The sequence below is a fragment of the Balaenoptera borealis genome, assembly GCF_965194805.1.
Source record: "Balaenoptera borealis genome assembly, chromosome: 3".
Lineage (NCBI taxonomy): Eukaryota > Metazoa > Chordata > Mammalia > Artiodactyla > Balaenopteridae > Balaenoptera > Balaenoptera borealis.
Window position 1 is genome coordinate 4436474 of NC_138866.1, and position 25657 is coordinate 4462130.

Below are 25657 nucleotides of genomic sequence, written 5' to 3' on the forward strand. Positions count from 1 at the left end.
GGCTTTGTGTATCATAGAGGAAGAGGTCTCAGTCCCACCCCGACACTGGAGTCAGAGGGGCCAGCATGGTGGTGGTCTGCATGACCTGGGCCAGCTACGGGGTACCTCCAGACCCTCGGTTTCCTCATCTACAAAATGGGGCTAACGGAGGCGTGAGGATTAAGGGAGTATAGCTCAAAAACATGCTGAGCACGGTCTCAGCCAGGAAGCAAGCGCTTCTCCATGTCTCTTGTGACCCGGTGATGGGAGGCCTGGTCCCCGCCCATCCTCCAGCTGGGCAGGGCAGGCGACGTGTGCTAGGAGCTCTCTGGAAGTACTGAGGTGGGCGGGCTCAGGGGACACTAGCTGAGGCCAGACTCGGCCTCCCGGAGGAGGGGAGGTCTGAGTGGAGCTCTGAAGGGCGAATGGACCTGTCCCTCTGAGGTTAGACCTAGCCCAACCTAAGTGGTCCAAGAGGGCTTCCTGGAGGAAGCCTTGCTTGCCAAAGGAGTGTCTTCATGTCTGCTCACCCCCACTTCTGCCCAGCCTCCTGCAGTCAATCCTGGACACGCTGAGTCTCCACAGCTACCAGCCTGGACTCTCCTTCCAACTGCTGAGCCAGAAGCCCCCACCCGCCTGCAGAGGAGGGCAGGAGAGAGGGCCCAGCTTCCGCTCCAGGAGGGGCTCAGCTCTCCTGTGCCTTCACAGCCCGTTGAATCCCCAGCATCAGCCTGTGACGTCAGGCTTGTCTGCAGCTTCCAGGGACAGGAGGGCGGGAAGGGGCTGGTGACCCCGGGCAGGGTGTCCTCAGACACGTCACAGGCTCTGTTAACCCAGCGGTGTTCCCCCTGACCCCCAGGTCCCAGGCAGCAGCTCCTTCCCCAGTGAGGTTCCTCTGGCCTCTCTCTCACTTCTCTTTCCTCTGAAAGAAACCAGGCAATTGCTAAAGCCCAGGGTCCCCCACTCCTGCCCATGCTGCGTTGGTTAAACGTTACCAAAAACTCAGGCGGGAGGAGGGGTTGGAAGAGGTGTAGGGTTTGTATGGATTTTTTGACATTTTATTTTCTCCCTGATTTGAATTTTTACTTGTTTTATTTGCAATGAATACTATATTAACATGGTACAAAGTAAAAAATGCAAACGGAACCCAGGCTATGCTGCGAAGAGAAAAACTGGGTCCCCGCCTCCTGGCAGCCGTGCACCCCTCCCGGCTCCTGGAGGACCTCCCGGCGCGTCCCAGGCGAGTCCCAGCACGCGGGAACATCCACACTCCCGCAAAGCACGGCCCAGGTACTGACCGTTCTGTTCTTTGCTTTTTTCAGTTGACAATTATCTTGGAGATTGTAGCAGTTTCCCAGGGCTGCCATAACAACGGCCCACAGATTGTGTGGCTAAAACAACAGACATTTATTCTCTTAAGTTCTGGAGGCCAGAAGTGTGAAATTCAGGTGTCAACAGTGTTGCTTCCTTCTGGAGGTTCTGAGGGAGAATCTTTCCTGGCCTCTTCCAGCACCTGGTGGCCAGCAATCCTTGGCTTGTAAGCACATTGCTCCAGTGTCTGCCTCCATCTTCATGTGCCCTTTTCCCCTGTGGGTCTCCGTCTTCTCTCCCCAGCCCCACCCCGGAACCGCGCGCCTTGCAGGATCTTAATTCCCCAACCAGGGATTGAATGCGGGTCCCCAGCAGTGAAAGCGGGCATCCTAACCACTGGACGGCCAGGGAATTCCCTGTCTTCTCTTTTTATAAGGACACCAGGCGTTGGCTTAAGGGCCCACCTAACTCCTGGATGACCTAACTAATAACACCTGCAAAGACCGTTTCCAAATAAGGTCACATTCACAGGCACCTGGGGTGAGGACCTCAACATGTCTGTTCAGGGGACTCAATTCAACGTTCCTTACTTTATTCTTTCAGCTACGCTTGGCACAGTAACTAGGCGGAGACAGCTGAACAGTCGGAGGAGGGGCAACAGCTGACCAGGCCTCAGAGGGACAGTGGGGCTGGAGCTGCGGGGGCAGATGTGGCCAAGGCCTGGGAGGGCGGACGGGAAGGAAGGGCGACATGGCAGGCGCGCCCACGTGCCTAGAATCCCAGTTTGTTCCGTGCTTCAGTGTGTCCTGTCCGGAAAAACCACCTTTCCAGACTCCCTTGCAGCTAGAGGTGGCCATGGGTCCCAGATCCTGCCAGTGAGATGAAAGCTGTGGCTGGGGCTTCTGAGAAAGCTTTGTGAAAGGGACACACGCGGCTGTGACACACCCCTTGCCCTCTGACCATGCCCCCTTTTACGGATGAAATGGGGACAGGATGCCTGCAGGGGCAGTGGGGATAGAGCTGGCCCCGTGGCCTTGGTGGGCCACCGAGCCAGCCTGGCCTGGGGAAGGCCAGTCACACACTCTTCCTTGGTTCCTCTGTCATTTGTAGCCAAATGCATCACGACCCGGTAAGGAGCTGGCAGGTTTTGCCTGGGGTGGGGGGTGATCTGAGTCATGCCTTAAAGACCCCCCAGGAGGCTGTGAGGTGAGTGGGCTACACTGGGCAAGAGGAGGCAAGCCTGGGTGGGGGCATCTGAGCCGAAGGGCAGTTCCAGGCTGGGAAGGGAGGGTGCCAGCGGCAGGTGGGTGGGGCCACAGGGGAATGAAGGGAGACAGGTGAAGCCCCCATGCAGTCTGAGGGAAACCCCAAGTCAACCCACCAAACCGTCTTCCCCGATTTCTGCAGCACGGGAGGCCAGCTGTGGGGAAGTGCAACCTCCTCCCCGTGCCCCCTCAACGCCTCTCTCCTTTTCCTTTTTTATCCCTTTGGGCCCCAGGCACAGGGAGTGGACAAAGCATGCCCCTCCTCCTGACATTGTCCTCACTGGCCTGACCTGGCCCGCCTTCACTTATTTAATCATTTCTCCTGGTCAAAAGCCCCTCGCCCCACACAGAGCTGGGGCCTTCATGGCTCCCCCATGGGGGGCGGGTTCTTGTGACTGCAGGAACAACAGATCAGCCCTTTGCACACACCCCCCCCTTTAATGCTCCCAAGAGCCCAACAGAGGACACCAGCGGAGGGGGGTGGCCCTGTCCAGGGTCACAAGGCCAGAGCCGCAGGTCCTATGGGCCCACAGCCCTCACGGCGACCGGCCGTCCTCCACCCACCGGCGGGAGCTTCACAAGAGCCAGGATCGGCCTGGGCTCCCACCCTACCGGCCCCACCGACTCCTGGTGGCCGACTCGTCAAGTTCTGCGGTTGGAGTGGCAGTTCAAGTAGCAGAGGAGCCTGGGACAGGCCAGCACCCACTCTGTGTGAGCCTTGGTCTCAACTCCCTTGCTGCGTTGGTGCCCAGACCCTGACCTCATGGCACCCGCCCGGGCTCCCTGGGGGAGGCAGCGTCCACCGTGACCAGGGCACACTAGCTAAGGCTGCTGGGAGCTGAGCCTATGCAGACGGAGGGAAGGCAAGGACGCAGGAGAGAGTGAAGCCGGGACATGGGGTTGAGTGGCCGAATGGCGACAGGTGATCTGCTGGCAGCCTGCGGGCTGAGAGGCAGGAGTGGCAATCAGAGAGCAGGACGCCCAGGGACGGACTGGAGGGGGCGGGTGTCAGTGAAGACAAGGCAATTTGGGGGCAGCCATGGCAGTGGCATTCAGGGGCGGGGTCATCAGGAGGAAGAAGCCAAGGAACAGACAGGCCAGACGGGGGTGGACCATCCTAGGACAGATGCTGAGGTCACCAGGGGTGGTGGGGAGCAAGTGACCTGGCACTAGAATGGGGTGACTGCAGCAGAGCGGGGCTCAGAGTCGGGGGGGGGGGGAAAGGGACGATGAGGAGCCCAGCCCCCTGGCCCACGGAAGGAGGGTGAGGGAGACAAAGCAGCGCTGGCCTGGGGGGCTCCCACGCCCCCCTCACTGAAGCCTCAGCGTCTCCTGCCCTCCCGATACAGGTCCTGACTTCAGCTAAGGTGGCCAGGCCTCCTGGGGCCGCTGGTCCCCCTGCCCCACCCTCCACGGGCAGGCACCACCCTCTCCCTGGTCTGGGCGTGTGCCAGGAGCCCTCCCAGCCCCAGGCCTTGCTCAGATGACCCCCCAACGCCCCCCCCCGCCCTCCCGGCCTCTCCTGGGGGCCAGCCCAGCGCCCACTCCCCTCCTCCCTTTGGTCCCTGGTGGGCAGGCGCCTCCTCCTCCTGGACTCTCCGAGGCTGGCCCCTGGTCCCCCTGCTGCCCCCCTCACGGTGGAGCAGGCCTCCCATCTTCCGTCGAGGAAGACGAAGCTCCCGAGGCCCAAGGTCAACAGGCCCAAGGTCATGTGCCCTTCGTGTTGGTCGAATGCCAAGGCCTTTCCAACCACCGTGTCCCCTCCCCCTGGCCTGGGTTGGGGTCCACCTGCAGGCTGCACCGAGGGGGCGCTGGAGGGTGAGTGAGCCCCCCCACCCCCGGCAGGGTGTCCGCGGCGGGCACGGGGGGCCGTGGGGTGCCGAGGCGGAGGGCCCCTAAGCTCCTCATGGCGCTCGGGCTCCCAAAACGGCCAGGCGTCTCCAGGGGAGCTGGCTTTCGGGGTCCTGGCACCTCGACGCCGCGCACGTGCGCACCTGTCCCCACCAGCCCAGACGCGACCCCCGCCCCACCCGCGGGGGTGGCCAGAGCCCAGCGCCCCGCCCCCCCACGGCTGGGCTGCTCCAAAGCCGGAGGCGCGAGCCAGCGTGGGACCTGGAACCAGAGCCTGAACTCGCCATGGCAGAGCCTGGGGTGCGGGGGAGTGGTGGGCAGAGCTGGAGAGGGGCTCTGGCCACCAGCTCCGGGGACACTCGGGGGATCCGGTACATCAGCAACACGTTGCAGAAGGCGATGGAAGGCGGCTTGGACCAGGTCGCTTCCGGCCAGACAGGCACACCCTTCCTCGGGGGCCTCCTGCCCTGAGGCTGCCCTCCCTCCCCAGCCCCTTCCTCTCTTTTCTTTCACAGCACTCCCCATACTTATCTTTTATCATCTCCTGCCATCTCCTCTACTAGATGTAATCCTAGTGCGGTTCCGTCAGCACCTGAAACAGGGCGTGACACATCATTGGTGCTCAGCTGAGTGAATAAACCTGGCAATTCAAGGACAGGGAAGCTCTGGAAATGAGAAACTCCAAGAGGGAGGCGAGAGGCTGGAAAAGTAGGTCGGGGCTGGGACTTAGGGTTTTACCGGGTACAAGCAGGGAGTCACTGGAGGTTCCGGTGCGGTGGCAACTCCCACGCTGGAGCCTGGCACGGCAGTGATGGCAGGCCGGAGAGGAGCAGCCGGGGCCAGATCTAGGAGCTGAAAAACTGCTGGCAGTGGGAGTGCCCGGAGAGCCAGATCCAAGACCAGGAGAGGCTCTCTTCTAAGAGCCAGAGAGGCTGCCGAGCTGGGAGCCCAGAGGCCACGGCGTCCGCCACAGACAGGGACCAGGGCTTCTTAGAAAGGGGGTTGGAGATGAACTCAGGCTGAGGGTTCTGGGGCAAACAGAGTGCCGCTGGGAGCCAGGTAGCCTGGGTTTTGACTTGCGGCTGCCCGAACCTTCAACCAGTGCCCCTCATCCATGGCATGGGGTGATCTGTGGAATTCCTCCAAGGGCAGTCTGGAGGAATAACTGAAATGGTGTTCACAATGCCAGGCACGGTCCTGGCCACAGCTCTCAACAAATGGTATTTTCGCCGGGTGGAGGTACGGGCACGTGCAAAGGAGGGACGTTGGTCTCACTGTTATCTGGGGGTACCCACAGAAAGCAACGCCAAAGCCCTCAACAATCCAAGGTCCTTCCCATCTCAAATCTGAAGACACGCGCACAGGTTTTCACCACGGCTGCTCCCCGGCTCAGCTCGACCTTGGCCCTTCACTCGGCAGTCTGGGCCTCACGCGGGCCTGGACGTGCCCCCTCAGCCACATTCTGTCAGCAGCCCTTCCATCATTAACAGAGGAGGTAAAGTCACATGAATTAAGGGGTAATAATAAACCTCGATCTGCAGTACATCAGTCACAGGAGTCTAGCTGGGTGAGGGTGGGGAGTATTTCGTTCCCCAGCCCCTAAATCCTATCTAGCTCTCAATATATTTACCAAGGGTTAAAGAGTCTATCCCAGTTTTAGTAAGCTTTTCTTTTTGGCACAGAAGCTTCCAGAACTAACACTGAGTGAGGGTCATGGACCCAAGTGCATGAGAATTTCATTTGGCTGTGCTTTCTAAAAAGTGGGTGAAGGGACTTCCCTGGCGGTCCAGTGGTTAAGACTCCACACTTCCACTGCAGGGGGCACAGGTTCGATCCCTGGTCTGGGAACTAGGATCCCACAGGCCACATGGCCAAAAAAACCCCCAAAAAAGAAAAATGACAAATTATAATAATGTTGCTGTTTACTAAGGCCTGAAACCATGCTCTGGGTCTTAAAGGTTCTGAATTCTTAAAAAAAAAAAAAAAAAAAGAAAAGTGGGTGAGGTTCTCATTTAAACTCCTTCTGGCCCATTAGTCCATCTTGGAGCTGAGGTTATGTTATGAAAGCATTTCTTAACACAAGAAAGATTGAATCCTAGGAGTTCCCATTCCTGTGCCAGAAGGAAACCCACAAGGATCTGCCCTGGGCGGCCGAGGCAGCCATCAGACCAAGCGGGAGCTTACGGCCAGTTGTACTGTGTAATGAAACTCAGGAAAAGAGGTGGCTTAGAGACTGAGGAACAAACAAGAACCACAGGCATTAAAAAGCTTAACAATATTATGCGTTTATTATATTTTATAGAGCCATGTTACACATGCTTGGTGCTTCAAACTGAGTTATTGTTAAATGTTTTTCTGGATGCAAAGCCATTTGATGCTTGATGCGGATGCCTTAAATACTATAATATTTCTGCATCTATGACCTATGAGCTAAGGAAAAACCAAGGACAATTCCAGAAATGGCAAAGAACATTTAAGAAAAAGATGTACATGAGACGCAATGCTAAGTCCTTGAACCAGGGCCTACAGAAGTTACCAGAAAGTGAATAAAAACAGAATTGTTCTATGAAAATAGTTTAACCAATCACCATCCGTAGATAACAGAGCCTCATACCAGTTTTGGATGTTGTAGAAAAAAGGTTATTGTTTGGTACTGATGCCCTTTCCCCCTCCATACTGTATGCAGACATCGTGCAGCGCCCAGATAAAGCAGCAAACAGAATACAGCACAGCAACTGGCCCCCTCCCTATGACATCCCAAGGCTGTTTCTTACGGCGTCTGAGCGCCTTTAACGAAAAGCAGTCAATTTGATCAAACCTGCCACTTTGTGGAAAACCAATCATCGCGCTTTAGATGAATGTGATGCCACCACACTCACCTTCCTCTGCAGACTCCCCGAATGCTGGCTGAAGACCTGGGGGCCCGGGTGACCAACCTGTGGGAATTTTGATTTGCCTGCTGACCTAACGCCAACGTTCTATTTCAACATTCCCTTCCGGTTTTTCTAATGGGAGCGCATGAAGTGTGCCAACCGCACGCCGCACGCCCCTCCCATCAGGTCTCCGTCCGGCCCCAGCTCCAGCAAACATCCTCTCCGGCCCTCCGGAGACCACTCGGGCATGAGCACAGACACCGGAAGCCCTTCGCAGGACACGCCCACTCGTGGAGGGCCCGCCCCTCCTGCCTGAGGCCGCGGCTCTGAAGGGCGCTTACAGGCCTTCAAGCAACCGGGGAACCCGAGCACAGTCCGCACAGTCCGGGCAGTGACAGTCAAGGCCCATAAAGGTCAGGAAGCTGGGGTGCAGGAGACCTGGCCAGCCACGCAGTCAAGTGCTTCTGCGCAGGCGCAAGGGACCCCGAGGGCACCCTCTGTAAAGTGGAAGAGCGGACTGTGGAGCGCGTGCCCTCGGCTGCAAGGGAGCACAGCTCGGGGGGCCGCGCCTCCTCCTCAACCTCTTGGGGTCAAAGTTAGGGTGGAACACACCTGCCTGGACCTGCCGCGTCTGAGCTCTGACGAGGTGCTGCGCTTGCACCGATGCCAACGGGAGCCAGGACAAGGGGCTCTGCAGTCAGACAGGTGCCCGGGAGGCCAGGGTCGAGGCCATCCAGTGGCAGGCACGGGGCAGCGGGGGGCAGGGGGAGGAAGCCTCGCGGCGCGGCCCCGGCGTCCCGCGGACGCCCACGAACCGCTTCAGCTCTCGCCACTGCTGACCTCTGGGGTCCTTGCTTTTGCTGGTGGTCAGATGTCAAGAATATAGAAGGAACTGAGGATTAATAACGTGGCCTTACTAAGCGTGCTGATCCCAAATCAGAGGAATCAGACACAAGAAGTGATCCATGTTTTCTGCCTGCAGTTGTGCGGGTGGATTATCAGGGTTCCAACTCAAAAACGTAGAGAGGCCAGGGCTTCCTGCGCCACAGACACCGATCCTGAGGTTAAGTACAGTAGGTTAAGTCTGGCTAAGCAGCGCCGGCAGCAGTAAACCTCCTTAAAGCGCTTCAACAGCTGCTCAGGCAGAGCCGCGGGTCTCTCTAGGCGCCCTTCTGAATGAAGGGTCTCATAGGTCGTGAAGAAACAAACCAGAACTCGGCAACACCATCAGGCGTCCAGGGTACTATCCAACGGGTCTCACTTTACTCAAATTTAGCAAAATAATCGACATTTAAAAGAATGTACATGAAAACCAAATTAAAAAAAAAACCCCACAAAAACAACTTTGATTTTCCTCAAATCCGCAGGCCTTGAATCTAGGCACACAGCACACAAACACCATATGAAACCAACAGAGAGCTCAATGTCACCTTGGAAAATAAATGTCACTCTGGGGTGACAGTTCTTTATACAAATATTATGCTTCCCCCTAAACCCCTACCACCAAAAAAAGGGGAAAATAATAAGAAATCCAAAAATAGAAAACAACATCTTGTTAAATGTAAACTTATCCTCTGGAGTTTTTATATTACATATGCTAGAAACATGCATTTATTTCAGCTCAGATGTAAGAAAATATGTCTATCAGTATTACTTATAAATCAGATTAATCCTCAAGACAATTGACTCACTGTGAGAACATGATTTTAAATTTTAGTAAATTACATCTTTAGCAAAATTATAAATTCTAACCACGAGCAAAATGGGTATGTTATACCCAAGGAGAACTACCTCTACTCTGTAAGCTGTCGCTCATTTATCAGTTTCCTACACTACTGGTGTAAGCTGAGAGTGCTATGTCAGTGAGGAGCTTGGACATTAAATTTTCCTCAAATGCCCAATGAAATGCCTTTCACAAATTAACTCTGCAGATTGAGAGCAAACACGTGAACAGAGAAAAGAGTCAAGGGGAGCGATGGCTATTCCACTCAGAGACAGAAAGGGACAGAAGAGATGACCAAAGGTATCCCCCAAGGGGTCAAGGCACAGAGGAAGAGGGACCTCCCTCCAACTCAGGAGCCTGGCTTCTGTAGGTCATGACATGGCTCTCGGGGCTGGCGGGGAGACTTCCCCACAGCCTAAGTCTGTCTTGCCGTGGGCCCTTGGGCAGGAGTCCTGAGGACGGTGCCAGGACCAGGCTCCAGTGTGGCACAATGCTGGGTGAGGGTGACGCAGCTCCAGACCCCTAACACAGCCACCCGGGGACCGCTCACCCGATGGCGGGGTGGGGAGGGAAGCACGGGCGCTGACACCACGGGCGGCGGTGGAGGCCTCTGCCCCAGGTCTAGTCAAAGAACCACAGGTTCGCACGGGGACGCTCAGCTTTGAAGGGGACCTCCGCCACGGGCTTACCTCTCTCCTGACTGCCAGATACAGCAAAGCCTGGCTTATCCAGAGAACAGCTGGGGTCTTCTGATTAACTCAGTTCCATCAAACTACTCAATGGATAACAGATTCTGAACAAATAGAAAAAAGTGTCTCAAGTTAAATTTTTCATCTATGATTCAGAAGGCACTTCAAAATTCCGGAGGGCCACAGGGTCACTGTCATTGGGTCACCAATCCTCCTGTATAGGACCAATGGAGAAGCTGTAAGAGACAGGGCTATGTTTTTGACCTGATGATGTCCTGGACGTCTTGTACCTGAATCTCTGGTATTAGCTAGTCCGTCAATTACTTTGCAGAGTCAAGCATACAGCACAAAGACACACAGTATGTTTGCATTTTGAATAAATGGGATTTTGCTGTATCATGGCAGTTTATAAAATAGTCTCATGAGTCTGATATTTGACTCTAAGTAAAATCCAAAAATTATAATCGTACATTTAAGAGGTCACAATGTGAGAGGTAAAGTACTCATTGAGTACAGTTTTCTTAATAACCGAATCACCTTGCCAATCTGCACTCAGTATCCATTTAGAAGCACAAAAGTAAGCTACTGGCGCTCAACTGCTACAATGTGCTAGCGTTTAAAGATTCCACTAGATGGAGGAACCAAGGCTCTCAAACCAAACAGCCAATAACCATAAGCGTTTCCTGTTAGACAAGCCAGGACCTGCGGGAGTTGCCCTGAGGGCGGCCTGAGCAATGGAAATGCCTGGTCTCCCCTCTGCTCGCGCCCCCTGCCAGGTAACACCTTACCTTGAGAACACACACAGGCCAGGGCACACACTGCTTCGGTCACACGTTTGCTGGGGGCGCTAAAACCAAAATCCTATTACCAACGGGCCTGGTGTGGGGTACTCTGAGGTAGTTCCTTAACTCGGGATGCCTGTTACCTACTCTCTCTTTCAGAATTCAGTACACATGGGAAGTATTAAAATATCCATGCATTGCTTTAATCACAAGTCACTGTAATTGAGTGCAAAATAAAGGAAACTTGAGTTGCTTTATTTAACTTCCAATTTCTGGGAGGCTCAAGAATTATAATTATTCTGGACAACAAAAGGAAATAAGACTGTGCTTACAGATCTTTTTCTGCCATATTCTTTCTGTAGGATTGCTATTTTATTGTTGCCCTTTCTGTTACACGGGATGTACACATCAGGTGTTAAAAGGTACAATACATTCTACGACTGAGCACCACTTTCTGTAACTGAACAGGCAAAGAAATTACACTGAACATCAGCATCTGGCAGTATTTTTCGGAAAAAAAAAGTGACTAAAATGGGTTTAAATTGATTAACACTATTAAATCACATCTAATATTTTGATACTACATGATTCAATACAGCTATACGATACAATTATACAAAATGTGTTAACATCAAAGAATACAACCAAAATTAAGATAGCAAACAAAACCTATATAACTTTTTTTTTTACAGGAAAATACTTTTGAAGTATGCATGTAACTGCCCATTCTTTTAAAGAAAATCTACTGCAAGCAAAGTTATCAACCTCCAGAAAAATCACACATAGCATTACTAAGCATATCCCCAAAAAGTGTACAATATGCACACTTGGAAAATACAAAATTAAAAAAATTGTAAGCAACAGGTGAGCTTCATATTTATAAGAGTGTGAAAAGAAGTCCCATTTTTAGCACTGTTGTATAAAGAATTGTCTTTTGATGCGAAGTTCATGAATTGTCCTCCTGTTGGGACCACACTTTACAAAAACACCGTGTTTTTGAAACGAGATTACAGAGCAAGATAGAGCATCTTAGCAATGTCATCTTATTAAAGTTTTTTTTTTTAATTTTTACTACTTTATCAAAACATGTCCCTTGGGTATGTAGGATTCATTTTTAAAATTCTTTTCTAGAAACAATATACAAAGGAGAGGCATATTTATTCCCAATCACACTCCTGGAAGATGCTTCCCGAGGCTGAGAAGGGTCTTCTCTCTCTTCTTCTCACTGGTTGTTTTTGGCCTTAGCATGTGTTAAGATGTGAGATTTCAGGTTAGTCGACTGAGCAAACTTCTTATTACAACCGTCGAAGGGGCACACATAGGGCCTGTCTCCGGTATGGATTCGCACATGTGTGCGCAAATTGAAGTCCAGTGAAAAGCGTTTCCCGCAGCCTTCGAACGTGCACTGTCGAGGAGAGACCAGAGACAACCCGCTCAGACTCCAACCAGGCCCGGGAGGGGGCAGCGCACTGCTGCGGGGAGAGCAGCCTACCTCTTCTACCTCACTCGGCTCCTCCCTGCCCGTCCTTGCCCCTCCCTGCCCTGGGGGGAAGCTTTTGAGATAGTCTAAATTAGGGGGCAGGGAGCTGTAACTCTGCCCGGACAACTCCCAGGACCCATGCATAGCCCTCATGAATTTTTTAAACACAAAGTAAGAGAAACATTCAGCAAAACAGCAAGAATCTTCCTAAATCTCATGTTAGGGTCCTAACATTTGTGTAAATATTTCAAATAATAAGAGACAAACGGTTAGGAAGGTTTCTGGTGTCAAGTATCAAAAAGAACCATGTTAGATTTACCAGCTGCCCTGCTAATTCGTTCACTTGTTCATGGGCTTCTAAAAACAAGGCAAAATACTATTTTCACAGTTACTCTCCTACAGCAAAAATTTTAGAAGTTCCCTGTCAATTAGCAGTTCAATATACTATAAAAAATAAGTTAAGCACAGCAAGTAAACTGCTTTAATCCCACAGTGAACGCATGAGAACTTCTGTTTTAGGCTTGCTCTCGAGCAATCCCGTGTTTCTCCTGACGTCAAGTACACTCCAGGAACACCTCGACACATCCCGTCTCTGGTACCACACAGATCACACGCGGCGGAGTCGAGAGCTGGGGCAGCCCCCCGAGTGAGTCACCAGGACCCCACTGTGGCCTCTCTGGGCGGCGTCTCTCCAGCACTGCTGCCGCCCTGCCTACACCTGCGGGGACAGCGGAGGGAGGAGGGGCTGGCTCTACCTGAAAGGGCTTCTCTCCAGTATGAACCAGTTGGTGTCGTTTTAGTTTTGAGCTCTCAACAAAAGCTTTGCCACACTCTGCACAGACGTGGACTCTGGGGCCGTGGGTGTGCAGATGTTTCCTCATGGCAGAGTTATCCCTGAACATCTTTGTGCAGCCCTTCGAACAGAGAGAGAAGCTTAGTGGTTCACACTGCAAACTGTTACAAACGATTCTACCGCTTAACAGCCTTCACTGACACAATAAAACGACCCTCCCAACCTCCCCACATACATTTTACTTCATGTTACAGTAGAAATATTGAATTATTTACGACAAAAAAAAACCCAAAAACAAAAAAACAGCTGAAAAAGGCCTTAACATGTAATGCAAACTTCTGTTTTACAGTGAGGAAACTGAGGCTTAGAGATGTCTTTAAGTAGACTTGCCCAAGGTCACGCTACTAGTAGGAGCCAGGCTGGGAGTAGAACCCGACACCCTGGCTGCCGGCTACGCCCCCAGATGAAGTAACAGAAGCCCTGAGAGAAACGGAGTTAAGATGACGGCCGTCCACCACTACCTTTGGTGGGCCCCGTATTCTGTGCTGCAAGAATGGGCTGTCATTCTCCATCGCCTACTGTTCCCTCTTCTCTCTTTGCCTCTTTCCCCTTCTTGACAGAGAAAGAAGCAAGAGGGTCTCCAAGGAATGGCAACTACAGAAGAAATTTATTTTGTGAGACACTAGGAAAAGAAGCAGGTAAACTGATACCAGAGCGGGGGGGGGGGGGGGGGGGGGCGCAGATGGGTAGGCAGTGCTCGGGAGAAGCATGTCCGGCACCATTTCTTCTGCAGTTGTTGCCCAATAATGGAGTGAATGGGGAAATGATCAGACAGCAGGACAGAAGGACAGCACGAGTCAACACTGCACAGCTTCACAGGCAAGGGGGGCGGGGGGGGGGGGGGGGTTAGGGGACGGGGCGCCACAGTTTTTTCACCTTGACCCCTAGGCTGAGTTTCCATTCAGAAAATGGAATTGGAAAAAAAAAAAAATCTTATTGGAAAAGAAGTACAGAGAGAAGCTAGAGAGAAGATGAGCACTTAAGGCCTAACTGTTTTCAAATGCTTATTAGTATTTGGCCTCAACAGAAATGCTTTTACATATCAAAATTTCCACAGCAAGAACATTAAAAAAAGAGACAGAAAGAATTTATGGGTGCACAGTCATCAAAGGTGAGACCACGAAAGTAAATTTATCCTTCTCCAACTGTTGTTGTTGTTTTTTTAAATTTTTTATTCCATTCAAAATCTCTCCCATCCTGTTTTTCTGTACCACCTACTTGATACTTTATTTTCACCTCCAATTAAGTTTAAAACAGACCCAATCAATATCTCAAAGTACTTTTTAGGCTATCATTAAAGACTAATAAATAGCCACATTTGAAAACAATTAAGTACTCCCTAGGAACACACAATTAACAGGGTAAATTAAAATTGTGAAGGAAATGATGAAGTCTTATTAGGGTCACTTCAGCAACATCCCAAATGATTTCCAAATTTCCATAAGGAGCCCACAGTCCCATAAAAGTCCATGGGTGAGACACAACCCAATGCCTTAAGATTGACTTGTTAACAATCCAAAAAGAATAAAATCCTAACAGAGTATATTCAGTACACAGTGATAATAAAAACACTGGCACCCTACAGTAACCCCATTTAATAGTATTTAAATTTAAGTGGCCTTTATGGAACAACAAAACTTACATCACAAAATACAGTCTCTTGAATTTAGAAACCAGATTATAGCTCCTCACTGAATCTCAATTATGAAGATGGAAATAAAAAGTGCGATTTCTTATAAGCTCTCTAAAACTTCCTTCACAGTAATGAACACTTTCCCCCTAGCATTACTTACTTTATGAGGGCAAGCTATTGTTCTTGGAGCATCATCTTCTTTAATTTTTCTTGGCTTCATTCTTACCAAACGGGGGGGAAAAAAAGAGAGAGAGATTTGTAGGAATGGGTAGACTCATCTGGCATAAATCATATAGTCCCTAAAATGCTTTCCCTATAGGTACAAAAACTAAGATTACGACATGCTTCCGTGAAGGGGAAGGGATGAGAAAACTCACATTCTCCGAGGACCTGCGACTGTGAAGAAGCACTCTTCCACCTACAGGTACGTATGCTCAAGCACAAGCACGACCGAGTGGCTGCCTACGGCCTCGCAGCTAATAAGCTCGTGCAGCTTAGGATGGCACTGTGAGCGGTGTGATTTAAGTATCTGCTCTTTTCCCCAAACTCTTTAAAAAATAAAAAAGACCAACAGCCCCCAAATCATAGATGAAACTCCTAGTGGGAACAAAGTGAGGTAAGCAAAGTGAGGCATCCAAAAGCAGCTGCTGTGATAATAAGGGTGCTTTAGAAAAGGAAGATATGGGAGGGTCTTAAAACTATACATCCTATACAACTGCTTAAAAAAGGGGGGGTTGTCCATCTTATACTGACAGAAATGATCTTTAAAACAGACTATTTTTTAAAAAGGGTACAGAAAATTCCTTTTAAAAAGAGAATTATTTATATACATATAATAGCTCAAGGAAACACAGCAAACTGTGAGCATTGGTTACTCTTGGGAGGAGCCCCTAGGGACTGGCGGGAACACCCCCCCAAACCTTTTCACACTGTTTAATTTTTATCATACTATTAGTTTTGGTGTTGGTGGTGATGGGAGGGAGATTATAGTTTCGACCACTTGGGCGGTCAGGGAGAGCCCTGCTTGTGGAGTTACTACCCAGAGCTTGCTTATTTGGTAACTTACCTACCTGCTATTTTCACTGAACCAACCTTTGGTCTTTTGTCAAAACTTTCTCTCCAAAACTACCTAAAGATCTGTGTGTGGTAGAGGGTGAGAAATTAAGAGTTCCTAGAAAAACTAGAAAAAAAGATTTAAAATCTCTGAAACCGATGTCCTTGTCCCTAGTTTTGCCATCTCACTCTCCTGTATGAGGACGCGTATTTAATACACAACTAAGCCGATGCTCCCTGAGAGCAGGCTAATTCACCACCACTCTTTTACTGTGAAAGATCGCTGCTGTCATCTTTAAGGGAGCCAAGGCCCTAACAGTATCCATCCTTCTTCACTCTTGGTCTGAGAAAAGGATTCCCTGATGCTCCTTACTTTATAAAACCTGAACTCATGAAATCACCTCCTTAAACTTTCCACACCCTGGATGAGCAGAGGTGAAACAATTCATCTGGTAGCTATAACTTATCTCTAAGGAGTTTGTTCAAGACAGTACAAATTTCCTACTTGGAATTCTAAGAGAACGTTTTCAGTCTGGGATCCTCCCCAGTCCAACCCGGTAGATACTTGTTCTTTCTTGTACTTGGAAGATTACCACATCAGTTAGCAAACATTTTCTAAGTGCCTGCTGTGTACAGGGCTCTGAACTAGCCTATGTTACCTTAAATACAGTTTGGGTCTGAGTTCACAAAACCAGGTACAACAAAAATTTGGTGCCACTGCGCCACCTGGAGGTTATAATAACAGAGTCTGAAAAATAATAGTGATTCATACGACAGGGTTCTACTCCAATCAAATGTTAATAATAAGAACTGTATATTAAGAACCAAGCTTCAATCTTCCCAGTTAAGATGTTTACTCTTTGATGATTCCACTCAAATGCTGTCTTGGCTGTGAAGATAACTACATGATTATCTTTGTCCAAATTCATAGAATGGTACTAACCTAAAAGAGGGTGAATTTTACTGTATGCAAATTATCTCAAAAACAAAAACTCTGACTTTAAAAACACATTCACTGGGTTGACAAATACGTCATACTGACAACCTTTCCCCTTTTCCACCCGCCTTAGGGCTCGAACATGGGGACAATGGCAGTGAAATGCCTATGCCCATTGGATAGGTGTGGCCCAGTTACCTACGAGGGTCCCCAGACCTCACAAATTTTCTTAAATTCATTCCTAGGAACTTAAATTTTTTTTATCATGGAAAATTTCAAATATACACAAAAGTAAAGAGAACAGTCCTATGTGCCATTCACCCAACTCTTGATTTATTTTTTGAATGTTATTAAGTGGTATTTCTTCTTAAAATGTCGTTTTTAAAATGTGTGCTAATATTTAGCAATATAATTAATTTTAGAATGAGAGTTTAAAACGCATCTGGGCAAACACCCTTGGACTCAAGGAGGAAGTGGAGGTATTTAATTGCAGCCACTCTTAAGCTCCTGAGCAAATCACTCTTCTTCACTTCAGAGTGGCAAGTGAGGCAGTATATGCAGGTACCTTTTACATTATATTCGAATGCAAACACTAAAAAGGTCATTTTCCAAACAAGCGTGCCTAGATTGAAAGTGTTCTGTTTTGTGAGTAAAGACTAAAAATCTTTGTGGCAACAATTGGTACATAAACCTACAAAATAAAAAATATATATATATATTTGAAATCCTAAAAAAGAGAGTAATTTTTTAAAAAGACTAAAATTATATCCTACTACTTAGAATACCTTCTTGACCCACCCAAACTAGTCAGTCACAAGTAACCAAGATATGTTTCTCACTGACTGAGAAACGTACAAAGCTCCTGGACCTGGAGATGGTGACAAACAAGAGCATTAGCATCATGAACGAGGCGGAGTGGGATGTGTGACTGGGTGCTGGCTTCAACCAGCTGCACGACCTTGAGCAAATCACTTAACTTCTCAGCCTCAGTTTCTTATTCTGTAAAAAGGTATTAATGCTACCTATTTAGAGCTGTGAAAATTAAGAGATGATGTGCGTTAAGCTCTTGAGAAATGACGGCTATTATTACCGCCAACCTGTGCTAAATGCGCCTAGGCAAAAACTGAGTTCATTCCTTAAAAAAATGCCAGTTGTATTTAACAACCCAGAAGGTACTGGTGGCTCCAAACCACCACTGTCAACTAAAGGACTGAGAGACTGAGAAAGAACAGCACAGGTAAAGTGGAAAGGCCCCCTCCATGTATTAGAAATTATATGGAGGGGCCAGGTAGGCAACAAAAGTTTCCTGTTCAATTAAAAATAGAGACTATGTGCCCTATGACGTGACTGCTGATTTTACACTCTGCCATTCTGCATACATTGTAAAGGCTGGACACCAGTACCACAAACTGCAGGAATTTCCTGGACAATTTTCAGCAGGGCATTATGTAAACCAGAAGTTCTGACTAAGTTAAATCTGTAAATGTCCCAGAAGCCAAGATGAAACATTTCTGAAGAAGTGATTCTTGAATGAAAATAAGCAGCTTAGCTGACTCCAGACTGGAACCAGCTGTGCTGACGGGACAGAAGGCCCTGTGTAACAGCGCTACCATCTGCAAGCACCGTTCACCTCCCTTCTTTGTGTCGCCTAAGACAAACGAGCCCAAGTTTGTTCAACGGGTTCTCTCTTAGTGTACGTTCACGTGGTATTGAGGGGTTTTACGGCATTTCAGCTCCACCATCACACTTCATCTTTATATCAAACCAGTGAAAAAGTCTCAGGGTGGGTAGTGAACCACAACAAACCACCACCAACTTGGGACTGACCTAACCACTTGTTATTCTCATCTTCCTGCACAGAAGGTTTCCAAAGGGCTAAGTTTAGTTAATGAAAAATGCACACAATTTAATCAGGGAACAGAATTCTCCAGGTCCCACCCACTGACCAATTTTTGAAGTATTTACTAAAAAGACATTTCGAGAAAGAACAAAATCACCATAGTCCCACCTCCGCAATACCGTGACTTTCAAATAAGTCATCATTTCTTATACTTGTTCACACACACTAAGTGATTTACTAAGCGGTCTAGGCTCAGTACAGCAGGAACCTGAACATTCTTTGGTCAGTTCCAAGTCCAGTCCAGAATCCTACCACCCCAGTATATGGAGGGGAGGGGAAAGCAACTAACATGCCACCTTAAGCCGAGAACTGAGTCACAGGGTGGGGATGGATGAAAAGAGGAGGCCAGGAGAACAAGTTCTGTGCATTATTATAAGCCAAGAAGATAAGATATGGCCCCCAACAGTTTGAAACTTGGCGCTTCTTTGTCAACAGCTTTGAGACCCAGTCACCATTCTGGGGTCTCTGGAAAGTCCTATTCACAGCTGTTACATTGTCAGAATGTGAAGCCCTAACAGAATAGGGCATTCCGGGCTCAACTATTTCTCACCACCACTGCCCAATTAGATTTATTTGGTTTTACATCATCTTTTCAAGAGATACTATGGAAAATGGGGACGAGAATGAGCCCAACCTCACAACTGCCCAAATCCTGTACCTTTACTTTGTACATGTTGTCAAGGGGAGCAAGATTACATTCTATTCTGTATACAAAATGAAATCTTTAACAGGCTGATTATAAAAGAAAATAAACACACTATATTCAGGTAATTACATAAGTAATGCTTACTAAAGAATTTGACTGTGTGCTAGGATCATATTTCATGCTCTCCAAGTCCAATACAGTAGAGCTTCAGTTACCAAGGAGAGAATTTTCCTAGAGTCAAGTCAAATGAGTGTTCTCTCTTTAAATATTGTCAAAATTATGCCCCATTTTTAGGCCATGGTTTTCTTAACCCTGCCACCCTTGTCACGGAGTTTCTGACTATCTTCTCTTCTTTAGAAGACTCTTTCCCATACTACCAAGATCTTCTAGCTTCTTGCTCATTCTATCCACTATTGAATGAAATGGACTTTTCTTGAAGAAATTCTTACAACCCACTGACTTCCTATTCTAAACTGAACAAGTTTTCCAGCCTACTGCACAGCAGTCTTCTTGATTTTCTGTTCACTGTATTCTTTAGGAAGTCTTCCCTTTGATGTTCAGCCTCATTGTACTGGAGCACACCCTCAAGTAACCTCTTCAGAAAGGAGGCATGCAACATAAAATGAATCCTTAGGTGTCTAAAATTGCCATTGTTTTGCCCTTGTGTTGGACTGATAGCTTTGCTGGATCAAGAATTCTATGTTTACAATAATTTTCCTCAGAAATCTCAGAACATTGCTCCTTTGTCTTCTAACTATCTATTGCTGTTGAAGAAAATTCTCATTCAGGTTTAATTATCATCCTTTTGTAAACCTATCTTTTCTCTCTGGAAGCTTTTAGCAACATGTGCCTGAGTTTAGAGCTGAAACATCCTGGAGTTTCTGTTCAGAGAACTGGGGACAAGCTTTAAGATTGCTGACCCAATTCTCCAGCAAGGGGAACAACGCTAAGGGCCACCAACACCTCATCACTTCTACTGCCCACTACCCATGGGCCCCACCTCTCGGCAAAACCTTGCCTCAGCCCTCTGCTCCTCCACCAGAATTACTTCACAATATATTATTTAGAGAAATACTTATTCTTCCCTCTCTTGGCCCTTCTGGAAACTCTACTGGCTCTTGGAATGCTGTACTTACCTTTTTCTTTTCTCTTCTTTTCCTTTTTCGCCGCACCCCACGGCATGTGGGATCTTATTAGCTCCCTAACCAGGGAGGTGCAGTGGAACCCGTGCTCCCTGCGGTGCAAGCGCGGAGTCTTAACCACTGCACTGCCAGGGGAAGTCCCCTGTACTTACTTTCTTGAGTCTTCTACCTGTCTGAATGATCCTTTGGCTCTGTCACTGGTTCTGAATACAAGGGCCTTCCCAAGACTTTACTCTTTTCTCTCCAAAACCTCCTACTGCCCCTGCCAAGAGCTTATTTACAGAACACTCTCACGCTCTTAGCCACTCCCCATCAGATGGCTCTGGCCCTAACTTACTTCCTGAATCCACCTCAAGTCCAGCACGGATGTCTCTTCAGCATCTAAAACCAAACACTGCATACTCTGAACCCCAAACCAGCACCCTCTCCCAATTTGCCTGTCACCTATGGAGCAAAGCTTTTAATATGCATTTAAAAAAAATTAATGTGCATTTGCCCCTCCCTGTAGACATACAGCCAACCTGTCTCTGTCTTCCACTGTCTCCTGTCATCTCTGTCACATTTACTCACATTTACATAGTCTGATCGCCACCCGCCACAATTCTGGCTCAGGCCTTCATGAGCTCTTGTTCAACTGGTTTCTCCCACTTCCTGGGTGTCCCTGCACCCATCCAGCCTGGATACAGCTGAAAAGTAATTCTCTCAAATTAAATCTCTGATCATACAACCCCTTCTCTACTGCTCAAAAAAACCTTCACCAGCTGTCTACTACATACTAAAGAGCCCGTATCTTGGCCCAGTATTCACAGGCTCTAATGATCTGGTTTACGTTTACCTAAACCCAGTCATTTCCTTGTAAGCACCCTAATTCACAGCCAAACTTGACTACTTCTGTTTTCTGAATATATACTGGATAGTGAGTATGTATTCTGTGTTCATGTTGTTCTGGCATGGAGGCCCCACCATGAAAACCCCATCCACCGTCAGAACTCCATGTTCTTCAAGGCCCAAATCAAACGCTGCCCCCTCCACAAAGCTCTCCTTGATTCCCGTGTTCCATCTCTCTATCCCTGGAATAGCAGCCCATACCCCAATACATCTGAGTACCATAAGGAAGATGTGACTAACTTTAGGAACACATGACAACATTAAACACAGGTATATTTGGCTCAATCTGTCCAAAAACTCTTGACCTCACTGCTAACTATGTATCCTACAGATTCCATTTTTATTTGTACTTTTGGTGGGGAGGGGAGCAGGGCAGTTAATATTTAATTCACATATCTGTATTTAAAATACAAACAGCAATAAAAGCTGGAACACGGTGTCATTAACAAAAGGATAGGGCCTTCAGTTTTTTAAAGCCATGATAAATCAGAAATAAATTAATGTTTATATTCCCTATAACTACAGTTTCACTGGAAAGGAGAAAAGGGTACTGATCCTTTTATCGAAGCACAATGGTATTCTTATACCCACATGACATGTGGAGAAACTGAGGTTCCAAATGGCCAGAGGCCGCCCAGCTTGTTTTTGGCGGGCTGGGAGAAACCAGGACACCCCAGGGTCTCCAGCTCTTCCCTACTCTGCTCTCAAGAGACGGGGTGGGGGGTGGGGGTGGGTGGGAAAGGTGCTCCACTCTGTCAGACAGGACAGGAGAGCACAAAGATTTCTTTCTTACTGATTCTGTCTTTGCCTCCATTTCCTGGGCTGTTCCAGGTTCCATTCACCCTCAAGTAGGGAAAAGGAGTATACTTCCTACTCTAGATTTTATTAGTTCATTTCATTTTATTTAAAATTTTACATCTGTGTGGGTTTTCTCACGTCCTTATAAAAACTGCCAAACTATACTAGAAAATAATGTAAAAAGGGGCCAAGGTTTCTATAGGAATCTGGCTGGTTTCAGGCAAAACAAATAAACAACCATTGGGTTCAGACCTTCCTTCCTGCTCCTCACCTTGGATAGTCGGGCACAGGGTCCTGGCCCTAAATATTTGATCTCTTCCTGTCATGCCAGCTTAAATCAACAAAACACCGGGAGCCTAACTGATGACATGCTGAAATCGGAACTGATGAAGTCCTTTCCAGCGGTCAGCTGTACAAATCCAGTACAGACCCAGGCCTCCAGCAGCTTCAGACCAGGACAATACACGCAAATTTAAAATGTATACAAAGAGGCCAGGAGGCAGTGTAAAGATCCATTTCCAAACAAATTATGTGCAATTTTATTTATTCACAGCAACATCAATTACAGAATGAAAGAGTAGGTATTTGCTTCATCTTATTCAAATCTAAAATGTTGCCACTTACATTCATAGCATAGTTACTACTGAAAATAAAAACCAACTGCTTTTGTTTTCAGAAGCTTCCCTAGAGCAAGAATACAAACCACTATTGTAACTTAGGCACCAAAAAACACAGCTGGCAACACTCAAGTACTTTCTTTAACTAAAAGAAAGGAAAAGTTCTTATAACTTACCTAGCAAATTCTGCTAGTTGTTTGGGATCTGAGAGATCAATGCCAGGTATCCCTCCAGGAGGAAGTTTCTTTCCTGTCATATACTCTGAATAATCGGGAGGTGAGTTCTCTCCAATGATCTGTTCTTCAACCACCGTCTCATGGTCAATATCTTTTTTTTCATCTGAAAATCATCATAAGATGGATCGTCTTAGCTGAGTAAAGAAGTATATGTAAGCAAACACATTTTTAAAACTATAAAAAACGCTTTCGGGCTTCCCTGGTGGCGCAGTGGTTGAGAATCTGCCTGCCAATGCAGGGGACACGGGTTCGAGCCCTGGTCTGGGAAGATCCCACATGCCACAGAGCAACTGGGCCCGTGTGAGCCACAATTACTGAGCCTGCGCGTCTGGAGCCTGTGCTCCGCAACAAGAGAGGCCGCGATGGTGAGAGGCCCGTGCACTGCGATGAAGAGTGGTCCCCACTTGCCGCAACTAGAGAAAGCCCTCGCACAGAAACGAAGACTCAACACGGTCATAAATAAATAAATAAATAAAAGAACGTGAATTTCTTTAAAAAAAAAAAAAAAAAAACGCTTTCCTTAGCAGCTTCTTTAATGGGGGATTTACAGCCGTTACCTCTTACCCACCCAGTCTTTCCCCTCAATCTCTTAAAACCCTGTTTCTGCTTGAAGGTCACCAAAATCCTCAATGCCAAAGTCAACAACCTTTCCCTCAGTGTTCCTTCTTAGCCCAGTGGGAAGCGTTGGCCATTACTGTCCTCAGCACCCACTTTTCCGGGTTCTACGCCCACTTCTCTAACCGGCGGCTTATCTTCGGCTTCCTTGCTTCTCCTCCTACCACTTCTCAGAGTTCTGCTTTCTGTCCGCCACACACACTTCCTGTTAACCACCAACTCTGCAACGCTGACTCAGGTCTGATTTTCTAGCCTTCACCTCTTAGCTAGCCTCTTGCCTACCGCTCCAGCCTCCTCATTCTTCACTATTCTCCCCTCACTCTTAGCTCCAGCTATATTGGCCTTTTAAGTTCCTCCAATGTACCATGGCCCATCCACCCTAACCTCATGGCCTTTACCTGTGCAATTTTTATTGACTACAATGTGTACTCATAGCTGTGTGATTTCTGTCACCCACTCCCACTAGACTGTAAACTCCACGAGGACAGGGATATCTGTCCGTTTTCATCCCCATGTATCCCTAGAGCCTTGCTCTGAGTCGGCATGTAGTTTGGTCCTCAATAAATATGGGTTCAGGGACTTCCCTGGTGGTCCAGTGGTAAAGAATCCACTTTCCAATGCAGGGGACATGGGTTCAATCCCTGATTGGGGAACTAAGATCCCACATGCCTCGGGGCAACTGAGCCCACGGACCTCTCAACTACTGACCTTGTGTGCCTCAATGAGAGAGCCCGTGTGCCACAACTAGAGAGAGAAAATCCGCACGCCACAACTAGAGAAGCCCCCGCGCGGCGGCAGAAGATCCCACATGCCTCAACAAAGACCCCGCATGCCACAACTGAGACCCGACGCAGCCAAAGAAATAAAGAAAAATACATAAATAAATAAATTAAAAATGTATTCAAAGAATGTAGGAGAGCTCTACTTATATGTTCTAATACCATCACAAATCCAACAGGTTAAAAAAAAAAAAAAAGAAAAAAAAAAGGAATACTGACCCCCACAATGAGTCCCCTATATTCTAGACACCAAATCCTACTGACCATTCTGGGTCCTAATGCTGTCTGGTCTCATTTTACCATATCTAGTATTTTATTTCTCCTTTGCACATGCCCTCTATATTCCAACCAGCCTGTTTTTCACACAGGTTAAATCAGAAGTGCTTGGCAGGAAATATTCAGTAAGAATAAGGAGTTTCTCCCTTTCCTCTTTCTCATCACCTCTCTCCAAACCCAGCCTACCCTCTGGAGTCTAGCTCAAATTCTCTAAGGGCTGGCTGATTTCATCGCTCCAACCTCAGATTCTTACCTTTGAATTCCTGGATTATTTCTGAATAATAACATTGATGAACTCTAAATCATGCTGTTTTGAACTTCTGTTGGCCTTGTCTCTCAAACTAGAGTGAAGCGCCCAGAGACCAAAACCAGTCTTCTACTACTTTGGTGACTAAAGCAGAAAATAGAATGCTTCAAAACTCTCAATGCTAACTGAAAATTTCTGCTTCTCCATCAAATTGCTTCACAATGCAAAGCACAGACTACAACAGTTTTAAACTTTAAATGCTTCTCCTTTCCCACCGCTCTTCACTTTAGGGAACATTATAGGTCATTACAAGGAACCACAGAATATAATAGCAGCTGACATGTTATTGAATGTTTCTGGGAAGGCACTATTTTAATCACTGCACATATTACCCTATGAAGTGGGCAAATTAGCAAGTTCATTTTACAGAAGAGAAAGCAGAGACACAGAGAGGTTAAGTAACTTGCTCAGGGTTAACCAGTTAGTGAGTAACAGGGGTGAACTCTAAGACCTGCGCGCTTTACTGTTAGGCTCAGCGGCCTCTTGTTTGGAACTAGAAAGAACCTGATAATATAACCCAGGTTACCCATTTACATATGAAGAAGCCTAAGAAAACCCAGCTGGATGCATTACTAAAAAAGAACAGGAAATGTGGTTATCGATCACAAGTTACAAAGCTGGGACTCCGCACTGTGACCAGGTTCTCTCATTTCTTTTCTCAGGGCTGTGATAATTCCTTTACCCTCTGATCGCTCCAGCCTAGGCACAACTACTACCACATCAACTTTCTAGTGGTATCGAAATAAACTGGTGGGTAGGGGGGCTATTTTTCTTCACTGAAACGATTTTTCTTCTCACAGTGAAGACACATTCTTGTTTGTATCTTTCTAATAAATACAAGAATGATGGCAAGGTTGAGAATCACTGCTGCTCTGAGCAAGCCACTGATAAGGATGATGTCTCAAGTGAGCTGGGGCAGAAAGAAACCTGAACTCTTGGCATAAAGGAATCACAGGCTCAACCATTCCTGTATTAGTTCAACACGTAATACTGAGGGCCTCCTGTGAGCCCGGCACTGTTCTAG

The 25657-nt window shown here is 47.7% G+C and overlaps 1 protein-coding gene across 1 annotated transcript in view; it reads right to left on the reverse strand.

The window, feature by feature from the left end:
- Positions 1–6675: 6675 nt before the first annotated feature.
- The window catches only part of YY1 (YY1 transcription factor), a 30716-nt gene continuing 11734 nt past the window's right edge, over positions 6676–25657 (reverse strand). Inside the window, exons 2-5 of the mRNA XM_082385860.1 lie at positions 22597–22759; positions 14600–14660; positions 12709–12867; positions 6676–11878 (exon numbers count right to left, since the gene is read on the reverse strand). Of these exons, the coding sequence (XP_082241986.1) occupies positions 11696–11878; positions 12709–12867; positions 14600–14660; positions 22597–22759 (566 nt within the window). The 3' untranslated portion in view covers positions 6676–11695. The remainder of the gene's footprint in view (positions 11879–12708; positions 12868–14599; positions 14661–22596; positions 22760–25657) is intronic.